This window comes from Pyxicephalus adspersus, chromosome 12, assembly GCF_032062135.1.
Source record: "Pyxicephalus adspersus chromosome 12, UCB_Pads_2.0, whole genome shotgun sequence".
NCBI classification, from domain to species: Eukaryota; Metazoa; Chordata; class Amphibia; order Anura; family Pyxicephalidae; genus Pyxicephalus; species Pyxicephalus adspersus.
Genome location: NC_092869.1, coordinates 14,488,553 through 14,503,003, shown reverse-complemented (window position 1 = coordinate 14,503,003; position 14,451 = coordinate 14,488,553). Strand labels below are relative to the sequence as shown.

The following is a 14,451-nucleotide window of genomic DNA, read 5'->3' as shown; positions in this document are numbered from 1 at the left end:
CCACTAGGGAAATAAACATATCCTAGATTTAAAACCCTATATGACATAGTTGGTCCAGAGGAAGGCAAAAAAAACCCTGGTACAACTTGCTTCAATAGGGGGAAAAAAATTACTTCCTGATTCCATGAGGCAATCGGATGTTCCCTGGATCAATAGTCACTGTTATTTTTACTTTAAAGCCTTAATACCCAGGTATATTATGTGCTTCTAGAAAAACATCCAGCTTTTTCTTAAAGCAATCTATAGTAGTTGCTGAAACTTCCTGAGGGAGCCGATTACACATTTTCACAGACCTTACAGAGCAGACTCCCTTCCTTATCCGAAGCTTAAACTTTTTTCCTCCAGACGCAGAGAGTGCCCTCTTGTCCTTTGTAATGATCCCAAAGTGAATAATGGGGGAAAAGAGTTCTCTATATGGACCATTTATATATTTATACAGGGTGATCATATCCCCCCTTAAACGTCTCTTCTCAAGGGAGAATAGATTCAGTTAAGCTAATCTCTCCTCATAGTTGAGCTCCTCCATTCCTTTTATCTTCCTCTGCACTCTCTTCAATTCCACAATGTCCTTTTTCTGAACTGGTGCCCAAAACTGGACTGCATATTCCAGATGTGGTCTGACCAATGCTTTGTACAGGGGCACCTCTGCCATCTCTGAAAGAACTTTACTAGCTTTAGATATTGCAGCTTGGCATTGCATGCTGTTATTTAGTCTGATTTACCAGAACCCCCAGATCCTTTTAAATTTCTGACACCCCCCAAATGTATTCCCCCTAGACAGTATGAAGCATGCATGTTGTTAGCTCCCAAGTGCATAATTTGTTCAAGTAGAAAACCCTCATCTATAGATACATTTTGAGTTATATTTAACAAGGTGTTTGGTTGTTTAAATAATTCCTTGAGATGTACATATTTTTTCACATTCCTTTGCCTGCCTGTGTAGCACTTTAAACATAACTAAATGGGGTCAAAAATGTTGGAAACTGCTAGATACAGCCACTGGCTTCTGGTATCTCTTCACACCTATGCATGTGTGCATTTTTGTCTTGTGTTTGACAGTCCTCTAAGTTTACATTAAACATGCACATTGTGGTGGGCTGTAGTCCAGGTTTTTACTGTGGGTGTCCATTAGTGGTTATTCTTGAGAATAAAGTATGCAATGCACATCCCTCACATATTAAAGGTATTATGCCAATGTGTGTTAGTTTGTTACTGCACACCCATAGATTGGAGTTTAGCCTAAAGTAATCCTGTATTGAGAGGAAAATGATTGAAAATATATATGACATAATACTAAGTGTGTGTGTATGTTTTGTAGTGATTTAAGAATTGCATCACCTTTTAAGGCCTTACTCCAGAAATTTTTGTTGTGGTGGGGCTACCACACATTGCAAAGGTTGAATGCCCATTTATGTCTAGAGTTTACTTGCCTTATTACCTATTGTCACACTTTCTCCTCTTCCTTGAGTCATTTATTACATTCCTCCTAGACCTAATCAAGTATTTACTCTTGCAATGTGGGGGTAGTTAAAATACGTAGAAAATTAGGGAGCATTTTTATGTGTTTTGAATTTGATTTTATCTACATATTTCCCTATTCCTTTTGTGTTTTTTTATTTCCTTATGTGCAGGAGCAGAGGATGGAAGAGACCAAGCTGACCTTGAAACCAAAGTTTGGGAAGCAAACAACCCCCTTACAGACAAACAGATAGATCAGTTTTTAGTAGTAGCACGGTAAGAAAATAGTTTTATAAAAAAAAACAAAAAACAGTATGCTACATATATTATGGTTTTTAAAGTAAAATATATTAGCATGGATGGTATGATAACCACTTACAAATATACTACATGTATAATACATAAAGTAATATAATTTTTTTCAAGCTTTAGGATTTGATTGGTAGCAACTTGGCACAAATATTCTTGTGATTCCTAAATGGGTTTTAATGCGCATTTGTAACTAATGCATACATGCCCCTGCATACACAGGTCCAAAAAAAAATTAGATAACCGTCGACAGTATAACCCCAAGTCTGTTAAAGCTCTGGGATATCAATCTGACTATATAGAAAGTGTAAGTAATAGTGAATCGGTTTCGCAGTAAGCATGTGGACATGAGTGGCAAAAGAAAGCCACGCCCCAAAAAAGGACATGATTTTACCACAGACTATTTCTCTCACGTATCTTCCTGTCTGATTGAGGTGATACCTGCAGCCAATTGTGTTTGTACAGGTAGTTTTAAGTTCTGTAGGATGGCACATCTCTACGTGTCACAAGAAGGTTAACTTTGTCTCCCATCACAAACTCTAAAATGTGGAGGGGATAGCAGGAGACAGGCCTTTTATACAAGGAACATTGGACAGGGACATTGAAAGGCAACAACCCAGAAGCACAACTGGTCCCTGGCATTGCTCTGTTTGTTCTCCCTGCACAAAAGACCTACAAGATGACCATGAAGTTCAAATGGCATTGTCGGAGAATGCCAGAGTTGTCAGGTTTGCCATTAATTCTCCATTCTCCTCACAGATAAGAGCAAGTTCACACCGAGCATATGTAACAGATGTAAAAAAAAGACTTCAGAGACTGTGGTGAACGTTACTGTCTGCAACATCCAACATGATTGGTTTGGCAGTGGGTCAATGATGGAATGATGGTCAGGAAGAGCATATTCATGGAGGACTGTACAGACCCCTACACACTAACTAATTGTAACCTGACTGCTGTTGGGCAACAAGATTTTTTTTCCCCCCTATGAATCCTCACATTAAGTAAGCCAGTCCACATCTGTTTATTGAAGGTCATAGGCTGGGTACACACATGCAAACTTTCACAATCCTTTCCAATGACAGAAGACTGCACAATGCATGAACGAGCGCTGTATATACAACCCCATTATGTTCTATGGAAAGGGGAGGGGGAGAACAAAGGACTGGCACCCCGCTGTTCCCCCTTCACTTTCATTACATTCGTTCAGACGACGAGTGCTGTACACACTCCAGATTCTTGTCCAATATCAGCCCTGTGGTGATTATCGGACAAGAATCATCTGACGTGTAAGTAGCCATATATTTCTTACTTTCCTATTGTTTGATTCAACCTGGCTATCACTATTGGAACGGATCCGGCTCACAGCTTCCCTCCTATGGGAAGCAACAGTGGCACAAGTCCCACCTCTACTTACAAGCTTGAGTCCTTTTGTCCTCTCTTTTATTGTTTCATGAGGGCTGCACACCCATCATTCTAATCCCCAGCTTTGTTTAGTGGCCTTAACTCTCATTGAAACTGGTGCAGTTGGGACATTTAAATTCCTTATTTTCTAATTCCACATAGCATATCAAGTGGTATCCCACCCAACCTAGACACCTGTATGTATCCAAACCCAAAACTCTTTAGGGTAAAATGGGAGGAAGATCGGACTCCATCACTCCAAATTTAAATAAAAAGAAAAGATGTATTTGGCAATCTTATTTGCTACAAAGAAGTATGAAGTATCTCTTCCCAGGCTGGCAGGTTGTATGCCCCTGGTTCTACACTACAACTATTAAACCTACATAAATCAATTTGCAAAAGTACTTTTAATCTGATTTGTTAAGGCTTTATAAAAAAAAAAAAAAAACTTAGCGGTTTGACATTTTGTTTTAAGAGTCACTTACACCTCTTCTACAAAGTATTTGCTTACTTTGGTTTTACCTGTTCTTTGCCTTCATTCCAGAAGTAGACTTTCATTGTAGCCATGACTTTTTCTTGTGACAAGTTTTGGAACTGACAGCCTAATCTTTTAGGGTACATTTTTTGGCCTTCATTGGAATAGGCTAGTCCGAGAGTTGGTTTAGACCTTTCAAGGACTTTTTTTCTTGTCTTTTTGTTGTGTTATGATTCGTAATGAAATCAGCCTTCATTTTCTAGACAAGGTTTGGGCTAAATATATTTTACTGCCGTTTCTGAAAGACTGGTACATTATTACTGGTTCATTATTTGAACAGTCCCTGCATGTGGTGCCCTTTGCCTCCTGGGCAATGCACCCTTATTGAATTGAATAGGCCATTTCTCATGAATAACTGATACATGGAAAACCTCTCTTCCCCTGCTCAGTCTATCTTACTAAATTAACCTCCTGGGCAGTTCATTTCTGTCTGGATTTATATGTCTAAAAGCAGTACATTTTCTTTCTTGAAAATTTATTGTACAGTATATTATAATAGTATGAGTATAATAAAGTTTGAAACACAAAATGTCAAAATAATACATTTAATAATAAACAGGGCTTTGTGTTTCAAACTTTATTATACTCATACTAATATACTGTAAAATAAATTTTCATGAAGGACACTGTACCGCTTTTAGACATAAATCCAGTGTATTGTATTCAATACAGTTATTTTGTATTGAATACAATACAAAATATTTTGAAATTCCCGCCATACCCCTAGGGCCGGCCGCACGCACCGGCATCACCGGAAACTCCCAGGGAACGTCGGTGCACTCGCCGGGGGACAGGTCGACGAAGAGGACGCAGCCAGAGGATGGCAGAACACTAGAGAAGGCCGATGGGACCGAGCCACTCGGGCTTACCGCTCTGGAGGTTAATGGGCACACTCTCCGCAGCATCAGCAAATCCTAAATTTCACCTTAACTGTGGTTGGTGTGTTTCCTGTGATGCACTAACTACTAAAGGTGCATAAAGTGACTAATCTACTTTCTCCTTGTTCTATTGTTCTATTCTCCAGTAGTGCTGCACAGAGTCTGGAACAGTTTGTGGAATATTTTTTTTCAACTGTATGTGTTGTCAATAATTTCCTAATTGAGGGACTCAATTTTACAAACACTGGGTTCCATTTGGCAGTGCACAAAAGGGAGTAGGTTGCTTTGGTTAAAGTTTCTGACCTCTCTAATTCAATACTTATATTAGCCTCTTTTCCTGCATGAGCTTTTAGTGTCTGCTTTCCTTCTTCTGGAGTTGTTCACAGGAGAAACAGGAAAGCATTTACACGTTAGTGGGAAAACATTTGGTAATTGACAGTCAAGATTGGTTGTCACAGCATATTGTTGATAAAAGGGGTCCCTTTGCAGCATTTAACTTTGTTGTTATAATGCCATTAAAGTAAATCAAGGTGTTTCTCTCTCCCCCCCCCCCCCCCCCATAATAATCATAGATATTTATATTTGGAGCATGCACTTCACCTACCAAACATTTTTTAGTACAGTTTATTTATTTTTAATAAAGTGAAGCAAGATCTGTAACTACAACTTAACCATTCATCCTCATCGGGCATTCTAAGTATAGTTTTTACTATCCCTGATTGGTAAGTAAAAAAAATAATATATTATCGTCAATGGCTCAACCCATCTCCACCCGGCAGCAAACGTTTGGGATCTTTGACCCTTTAAATTATCAAGAGCAATACAGACATTATTAGGCATTATTAGTATTGCAGTATTTAAATGTCAAACAGCCAAAGCTGCATTTAAAAATTTATGAACTGATTTCTTTGTGTGAGGTTTAGTTTAGGCCAGATGCATCTCTTTTACACAATTTTGTATTCATTTGTTTTATGTGCTGATATCTCGGCAATCCATTTTTTAGCTTATTTTCTGATTCTTGCACAGGTCCTTTACAAAGCTGCTTTGAGACATAATAGTAAAGCAAACTATAGAACTTGCATATTAGATAATAAGCACTACTGTGAGCATCACAAATGGTGCCTAACCCTAGCAACATTTGATACACTTTTCGATCTACTGTACTGTTTCTGTAAAAACAGCAATTAAAGCAGACCTATCACCAAGACTTCTACTTTATATTACTTTATTTATAAAAGGGGGGGGAATCCCTCTGCAGTGGTAAAGACTGATTGGGAGGGCAGAGCCTTCTGGGATACCTATGTTGCATATCCCAAAAGGCTTTAGGCTGCTCCTGCACAAGCCCAATCTCGGGCATGCGCAGAACGGGCTTTTCAGGCACAGAAAAAAAGTGCTGATCTCAGGAGTGCGCAGTTAAAGCAGGCTACAGGTGACAAAGCCAAAAGTAGGAAGAAGAGGGATGAAGAAGGATTACAGGACGATGGGGGAAAGAATTCCCACTAAGGATGCAAAATTGTGCTTGGTATTCAAATTGGTATATTGGTTAATTTTTTTCACTGTGGTTTGTAAAGTGATTTCCCCAACTCTATTGTTCATAATTAGGATAAAATGTTATGCAATTTGGTGGCTTTCATCCATTTACTGGGATAGTCTTTCACCCCCAAGTTCCCTTTTATGATCATCCGTGGCAGCTCATGTAAAGGTATCCTGCCTTTTTGATTTTGTAGAATAATGCGGTAGAAAAGCATTACAGCTCATGTATTCTTTTTAAGTATGAGCAATAAATCAGAATTGCCATTCTCAGACTTAACTTTCTAGCATTTATAGTATCGTACTATGGATTGGAGGTGGGTTGATTTAACAATACAAACTGTTTCTTCTGTTATATTATTTTAAAATGAAGTCTTTGTCAAATACTCCAACAACTTTTGTAAGTTTTGTCGATATACAGTTAGGTCCATAAATATTTGCACAGAGACCACTTTTTTTTTCTAATTTTGTTCTGTACATTACCACAATTAATTTTAAATGAAACAACTCAGATGCAGTTGAACTGCAGATTTTCAGCTTTAGGTCAGTGGGTTGAACAAAAAGATTGCATAAAAATGTGAGGAACTAAAGCTTTTTTTAACACAATCCCTTCATTTCAGGAGCTCAAAAGTAAATGGACAAATTAAAAAGCTGAAAATAAAATGTTCATTTCTAATACTTCATAATCTAATACTTGGTTGAAAACCCTTTGCTGGCAATGACAGCCTGTAGTCTTGAACTCATGGACACCGGATGCTGGGTTTCCTCCTTTTTAATGCTCTGCCAGGCCTGTACTGCAGCCGCTTACAGTTGCTGTTTGTGGGCCTTTCTGTCCAAAGTTGTCTTCAACAAGTGAAATGCATGCTCAATTGGTTTCAAATCAGGTGACTGACTTGGCCATTCAAGAATAAACTCCTAGGTTGCTTTGGCTGTATGTTTGGGTCATTGTCCATCTGTATTAGGAAACGCCTGCCAATCAATTTGAATGCATTTAGCTGGATTTGAGCAGACCGTGTGTCTCTGAACACTTCAGAATTCATTTGGCTGCTTCTGTCCTGTGTCACATCATAGATAAACACTAGTGCCACTGGCAGCCATGCACGCCATGCCTCCGACATGTTTTACAGATGATGTGGTATGCTTTGGATCAATACCTGTTCCACACCTTCTCCATACTTTTTTCTTGCCATCATTCTAGTAAAGGTTGATCTTGACGTCATCTGTCCAAAGAATGTTTTTCCAGAACTGTGCTGGCTATTTTAGATGTTTTTAAGCAAAGTCCAATCTAGCCTTTCTATTCTTGAGGCTAATGAGTGGCTTGCACCTTGCAGTGCATCCTCCGTATTTACTTTCATGCAGTCTTCTCTTTATGGTAGACGTGGATGTCGATATGCCTACTTCCTGGAGAGTGTTGTTCACTTGGTTGGCTGTTGTGAAGGGGTTTCGTTTCACCATGAAAATAATTCTGCGATCATCCACCACTGTTGTCTTCATGGACGTCCAGGTCTTGGTGTTGCTGAGTTCACCAGTGCTTTGTTTCTTTATCATGATGTACTAGGCTGTAGATTTTTCCACTCCTAATATTGTAGCAATTTCTCGGATGGGTTTTTTTCTGTTAGTTCCTCACATTTTTATGCAATCGTTTTGTTCAGCCCACTGAATTAAAGCTGAAAGTGTGCAGTTCAACTGCATCTGAGTTGTTTCATTTAAAATTAATTTTACTGTACTGGTAATGTACTGAACCAAAATTAGAAAAAAAGTTGTCTCCGTCCAAATACTTCTGGACCTGTATAAGCAGCATGTTTTAAAGTTTATACATTCTTTCAGCTTTCTGGTTAGGCCACACTGCATTCTATTTAAACTTGGGTACCTTACTTGGTAAAAATTAAAGGTCTGGTTTTACTATGTGTTCTGAGCTAAATTTTACTTATTTGTATTGCCATGTGCTTGTCTACCTCTCTGTAAATCTATCGCACATTAATAATTTGCACTGATTTTGTGAAAACCAGTTTTACCCAATAGCTTTGGTGTTGGGGAATAAACATTTTCTTCCTCTCTCAGCCCCAAAGTTAAGCTAATTGAGTGATTGTTGTCACTGTATCCACAGTAATAAGTGTCAACATTCTTTTTAAACTAAAAAAAAATTCCATATGACCCATGGTATAAGAACACTATTTTAAAGTAATGGTAGGTTTGTTGATGAAAAGCCAACATACCTTTGGCCCCACATAGTTTACAAAAACTGGAAATACCATTAAAGGTTTACAATGGATGTATTCTGTTATATCTATTTGTGTGTTTTAGATATAATTGATTACTAATGTTTTCCCCCCCCCCTTTCAGATCTGTAGGTACTTTTGCACGTGCGTTAGACTGCAGTAGCTCTGTCCGACAGCCTAGTCTACATATGAGTGCAGCTGCTGCCTCTAGAGACATCACACTGGTAAGAAGGAAAAGGAAGATTTCTTTTGTCACTAAGAAATATATGTTTTTTTTTTTTCTCATTTAGTGCTGCATTTACAATTTTTGAAAAATGATCTACCCTAGGCATGGAACAAAATAAATATACTATTCATTTTGACTGATGGGACAGCTGGCCTGTTAGAACAAACATGTTACAGCTAATGTCACACTTGCGATTGTGAGAATTTGTCAGCCAGCCGCAGAAACGGTGGAATATAGAGGGAGGACGCTCACCTACTTTGAAATAGTTTGTTGGCAGAATAAGCAAAGAATGTTTAACTAAACAGATGCGTTTCACCTTCCCGGCTGTTCCCTTTATAGTTCTAGTTCTCACCAGCTGTTCAGCAGGTCAAAATATATACTATGTTGTTATGTTCCATACTTCGATTAAATCAATTATCTGCTAGTGTAAACCAATGTCGTACAGACAAGTACTAAAAAGAAAGAAATTTGCTCAAACTCTGTATTTCTGAATGTATCATGTAGGTGATGTTAACACTCTTGTTGCCCTTCCTTAGTGCGTGCAGTTAAATCAATTTTCTAACAGGTTTTTTAGTAATGAGTTTTCAGTGTTCGAGAAGGGTATTTTCTTTGTCCCAAAACATTATCAGTATTTTAAAATTCACTTGCATTATGTTTCTGGGTGTAAACAACTTTGTTCTACGGTTTCATGGCATGCTCAGGGAGCCTTAGGGGACCTAACCTGAGAACAAAGTCAAGTCACAGGCTTATCACAATAAGGATATCTAGTGGCAGAAAAGAAATGTGGGAAAAATCTCTGTCTGTGCCACTTCATGTTATACCATTTTTGTTGGACTTCCAAAAATGCACTGTAACAACGTTAAGGAAGAGTTTGTTGATACCTTAATAGTCTCAGATGCTAAAAAAACAGCTGAACTTGTAAGAATTCAAAACTGTCATTGCTGCTATTGTAACAGGCAAACAGCATAAGCGTTTATTGTGACACCCCAAAAAACTTTTTCCGCAAAAGAATTAGGTGTATTTTTTTACATTCGCTACACTGAGGATAGGTTTTCCTATTCAGTATTTTAAAAAAAGTTGAATTTCTTCCAACATTCTTTGAGGAACGCATGATTTATTGGTCTACATACAAGGTAACAGCTACTTCTAAGAAGGTGGATACTAGACAAAACAAAAGGCACCATGTATCGGCTTTACCACTGCACGTGCAGCTCAAGCCTAGTTTATTTCCTTTGAAAGAAGGATGTCTCTCCCAAGCTTTGCCAAATGTGATTGTTCTGGTCGAAGATTTTTTCTTTTGCCAGTATATTTGTCAGACTAACAGATCTTGGATATTTACCCCAGTAGCCAAGGAGTTTTAAAGTGTTTTCTTTGACTTACAAATCTGGCTTTTCACTGTGACAACCTTTCTCCTCCCTGGAATGTTGGTTCTGGATTCCATTGCTAGGCTGAAATCACAGATCACAAGCAGTCACCAAAAATTCACAGGGACAGTGACTAAGGTGTGCACTGGGCCATATGCCATGTCCCATGTGCCATATGCCATATCCCATGTGCCATATGCCATGTCAGGGATAATTGCTGCAACATTTTCCTAATTTTTTTTTCTTCCATTTTGCTGCTGTTTCCTACCACTTCATAATCTTACCAGGGTTGGTGTTACATTTTTCATCTGTCATTTTTTTTTTTTTTTCCTTTCTCAATTGTTCAGCCACTGGACATGGCACTGATACTTGTTCTGTAAATATTTATATTGTTTTAAAGCATGACAATGTTCCGCTAAACATGCGATAAACCCCTGAGGAAGCCTATACCAGGCGAAATGTGTCGGTTAATACGGTCACACCTATGCGCTCTACTTTACAACATCCTTTTGTGTATATTTGCATTGATGGGATTTAGTTACTGGTTTAATTATTAGCCTAATATTTTTAGATGAGATATGTCTAGTGCCGGCCCTTTGGCCAATAATCCAGGGATCTCCAAAGTGATGTGAGATCTGTACTATGTTGGATGTATAATGTATTATGAGACTTTATCACTAATACAATACTATTGTTGCCCATAAAACCCTGTTTGCCTTTCTTTCTTTACCCGATTAGGGTTGGCAATAGCTCATACGGATTATTGCCTATCAAACTGAATGTTTCCTTGACCCCGCTGCTAGATCATAAATGTTTCTGTTACTACAGCTTAGAATCATCATCAACCTTTTCCTAACATCTAAGTATCTTTGTCACCCGCATCTACCTGGTGTCATGTTCTTCCACCCAATGTTACTTCCCAATCAGACACCAATAATAATAAAAAAAAAAAAAAAAAACATTTAGGTGAATTCCCCCATGCTGACACCCCTTCCTCATCACTTTTGTCATAAGCGGACAGTGGTGATGCTCCAGATTAAAGAGTATCAAATATGAAAGGGAAAAGGAAAAAATGGGAGGGGGGGGGCACTTTATTATTCATTTTTTTTCCCCCCACAAATTCCCCAACACTATCACTGCAACATTTCTCCTAATTTCTGGGTAGCATTCATACTGCTCGTCAAAAACAAATCCCATCGACAGTCTGTTAAGGATTACTTGTCCCATAATACTTTGTGAGTTGCAAGCTCGATCTTTACCACTGCTGGGCAGCCCTTGCAACAACATGAATGCAGTGCTTAAACTATTTAATGCCAGTTGTCTTTAAAAATTTACTCATCAACCACATACAATTTTTTTGCACTTGATGCATCCATAGTGTTAAATGATGCCACTCTGATTATTTAACTTGTAGGAGATTCAAAATTGGTCAAATACAGATTCAGCTTAATTTTTCCAATACTTTTTTATATGACCCCTATTTAGCAACCAGTACACAGACTTCTGCAGAATATAACTGGAAATGTCTACAGTTTTTTTAATGTTTTTTAAAATTTTAACAGGCGGAATGAATACACATTTAAAAAAACTTCTTTTGCTTAACCACTAAATATTGTACTGATATTGTGTGTGCTGCCATCTTTGTAATTGCAATTAAGACTAACAAGAAAGAATGTTACCATTTAGGCCTGTGATCGTTTAAAAAAGATTTTCTCTCACACCAGCTCAAATGCTAAGGTGAGAGGTGATCTTAGTATTTTAAAGGGCCTCTCAGTATTTTATAGGGCTTGAATAATAATGGTATATCAAGAAATATTGGTTTACGAGAATAACATTAACTTTACAAATATTTTTTTTTTTTTTTTTGTTTTATTTGCTTTAGTTTCATGCTATGGATACATTGCACAAAAATTGCTACGATATCTCCAAAGCCATTTCTGCGTTGGTACCCCAAGGAGGTCCTGTGCTTTGCAGAGATGAAATGGAGGAATGGTCTGCTTCAGAAGCCAATTTGTTTGAAGAAGCACTGGAAAAATATGGCAAAGACTTTACTGATATTCAGCAAGACTTTGTAAGTAAAATGAGCTAAAGAAGAAATCCAGATGAACAGCTGTTGTGCCTGTATCTTCAAATCCCAAATATGGGACAATGGATAGACATATGAGGCATCTAAAGAGTTTTTTGGTGGTGTTAATGATTCTGAAAACCAAAAAGCAATTTCTGTATGATGGGGTCTGAATAAAAACTATCAATTTGTGTTCTGTTTGTTTAATGTAAGCTGTACAGTAATGAGAAAATACCGGATTCCTGCTGTTAGCTTTGACTTCATTACTGATAGCAGCATATTACAGGCCCATCCACATAAATCTAAATAATTTAATAAACTATACTAGAAAGAAACAAAGTCCTGAATAACATTTATGCAAGGGCTGCAGCATAGCTCTGATGCAGTTCAGACCCTGCAGGTCAGGGGAGATGTGACACACATATGTATTTATACTATGGAATAATTTTGATGTGTGGTAATTATTTTTTTCCACTAAACACTTTTTCTCACATTATTTAGGGGTAAGTAGAGTTCTATTCAATTTGATGGTAGAGGGTAGAGTGATTTACAGCCCCATAATCCACAAAATATGGTAAGCTTATTTAAATTTAGCGTGGTGGAAACTGCATGCATGCTCTTATATGTGCTAGGCTAAATTGATAAAACCACTTAATATATGGTACAATACATTTGCAGTGAAGATAGATAGATAGATATAGAAATGGGGCACAACTGTATTAAAAAGCAATAGTAGGAATCGGGTATAAAATAAAGATACTTAAAAATATTTATTATATGTATAATATTAATCCAATTACATTTTACAGATTTATCCATCTATTATTGAATGGGTTGTAATGTATATCAGAGGAAAAGCATTACAAACCGAAATACAAATGTTTTTACTGGATTTAAAATAGGAACTTCACCCCAGCTGTTCTGGCATATCTATCTTTGCAATAGACGGATCAAAGTTTTGTTATGTTGCATTTACAATGGGCAGTGTTTGTGCTTTATGGATTGCAACAAGCTCGGCTACCCAGATGGTAAAAGTGTGACTTTCATGTACATTATTGGCACACTAGGATTTCCTTTTGTTGAAAATAATTTGTCAGCTGTGCACTGTCAGTGATAAAACTTTCTCTCATCTAGTTACCATGGAAGTCCCTGACAAGCATAATAGAATATTATTATATGTGGAAAACAACAGACCGATATGTACAACAGGTATGAACTTTTTTTTTTATATGGGTTCTACTTTTATTTTATTTTTTAAATTGTTTTTATTTCCCTTTTTCTGATGAATATAAATGTATAATTTCTTTTCAAAATCAACGAATTCTTGATCTATTTCAGAGCAGTGACAATGGAAGTAGGCTGGTACTGCATTCGAGTTTCAGGGTGTCTAGGGGAATGAAACCGGGGTGCAATCAACTTTTTAATACTTTCGTTTTATACCCTTCTCCTACAAATCATCAAAATTTTCATAAATTCTTGAAAAGAGTCTTAAAACTAGAAAAGTCCCCCATGGTAACTTACACCCATCATTTTCTTCTGACAGTAAATCTCCATTGCTCATTTTCTCTTAAAGGGAAACCTAAAAGGCATTTACCTTATTTTTCACTCCAATAGCTGCTACTTGGCTCAGATTACCACTCTAACCCAGTCACAGGATGTGGATGGACCCTCATTTGTTATCTGTAACACTAGTGATGCGTTAAACATGCTTTATTTGGAGAGTGGGTGACTGACAATCATAGAGAAGTGACTGTGTTGGACTATCTGACTAGTTAGAAGGAATCCAACAACGCAAGATCAATGAGACACAAAACTCCCTACCACTGCCAGATAAACACTCCTAAGTGGGCAAGTATATGTGTGGCTCTTTCAGCATTCAACATCCCATCAATAAAAAATGGAGAGTGATCTGAAGGCTCAGAATTGGGTCATTTTGTCAAAACCAATACAAGAAGAAAATACTTGCTTTTCCAACAGCCCTTTTGCAATATAGCTGTCTTTTCATTGTAGAACCCTACAAGGGCATACAAAACTGAAAAAAGGTATCACAGCAGGCTTGTGGGTGAAACAAGTGTTCAATGCATCTAACTGGTTTAATACTTATAGCTGCTAGGAAGCAGCAAAGAGGCTATATATATATATATATATATCTCCAGGATAAATCATTCCAAGCCTTGTGCAGAAAGTTTTGTTTTGCTGAATTTTTTTCTTGTGTATGTTAAAAAATGAAGATTCAACATTCCTACATTCATGTTTTTTATTAGTTAATACTTTTTTTTTCCCCCTAAAGAAACGATTGAAAGCAGCAGAAGCAGAAAGCAAATTAAAACAAGTGTATATCCCTAATTAGTAAGTGTTTTTCTATTGCATGTCATATTTTTGTTATACATGATTCTGTGCTTTTTTCTTTTGGTAATAACCATTTATTGTGCTTAATATTTCAATTATTTTTTAGTGTGTGTGTGT

The 14,451-nt window shown here is 37.3% G+C and overlaps 1 protein-coding gene across 7 annotated transcripts in view; it reads left to right on the top strand.

The window, feature by feature from the left end:
* Nucleotides 1-14,451, top strand: part of MTA1 (metastasis associated 1) — a 112,985-nt gene that overhangs the window by 36,880 nt on the left and 61,654 nt on the right. For all 7 annotated transcript variants that reach the window (XM_072429013.1, XM_072429017.1, XM_072429012.1 and 4 more), the window contains 5 exons: nucleotides 1,632-1,734; nucleotides 8,455-8,554; nucleotides 11,803-11,991; nucleotides 13,120-13,194; nucleotides 14,276-14,334. In XM_072429013.1, coding sequence (XP_072285114.1) covers nucleotides 1,632-1,734; nucleotides 8,455-8,554; nucleotides 11,803-11,991; nucleotides 13,120-13,194; nucleotides 14,276-14,334 — 526 coding nt within the window. The remainder of the gene's footprint in view (nucleotides 1-1,631; nucleotides 1,735-8,454; nucleotides 8,555-11,802; nucleotides 11,992-13,119; nucleotides 13,195-14,275; nucleotides 14,335-14,451) is intronic.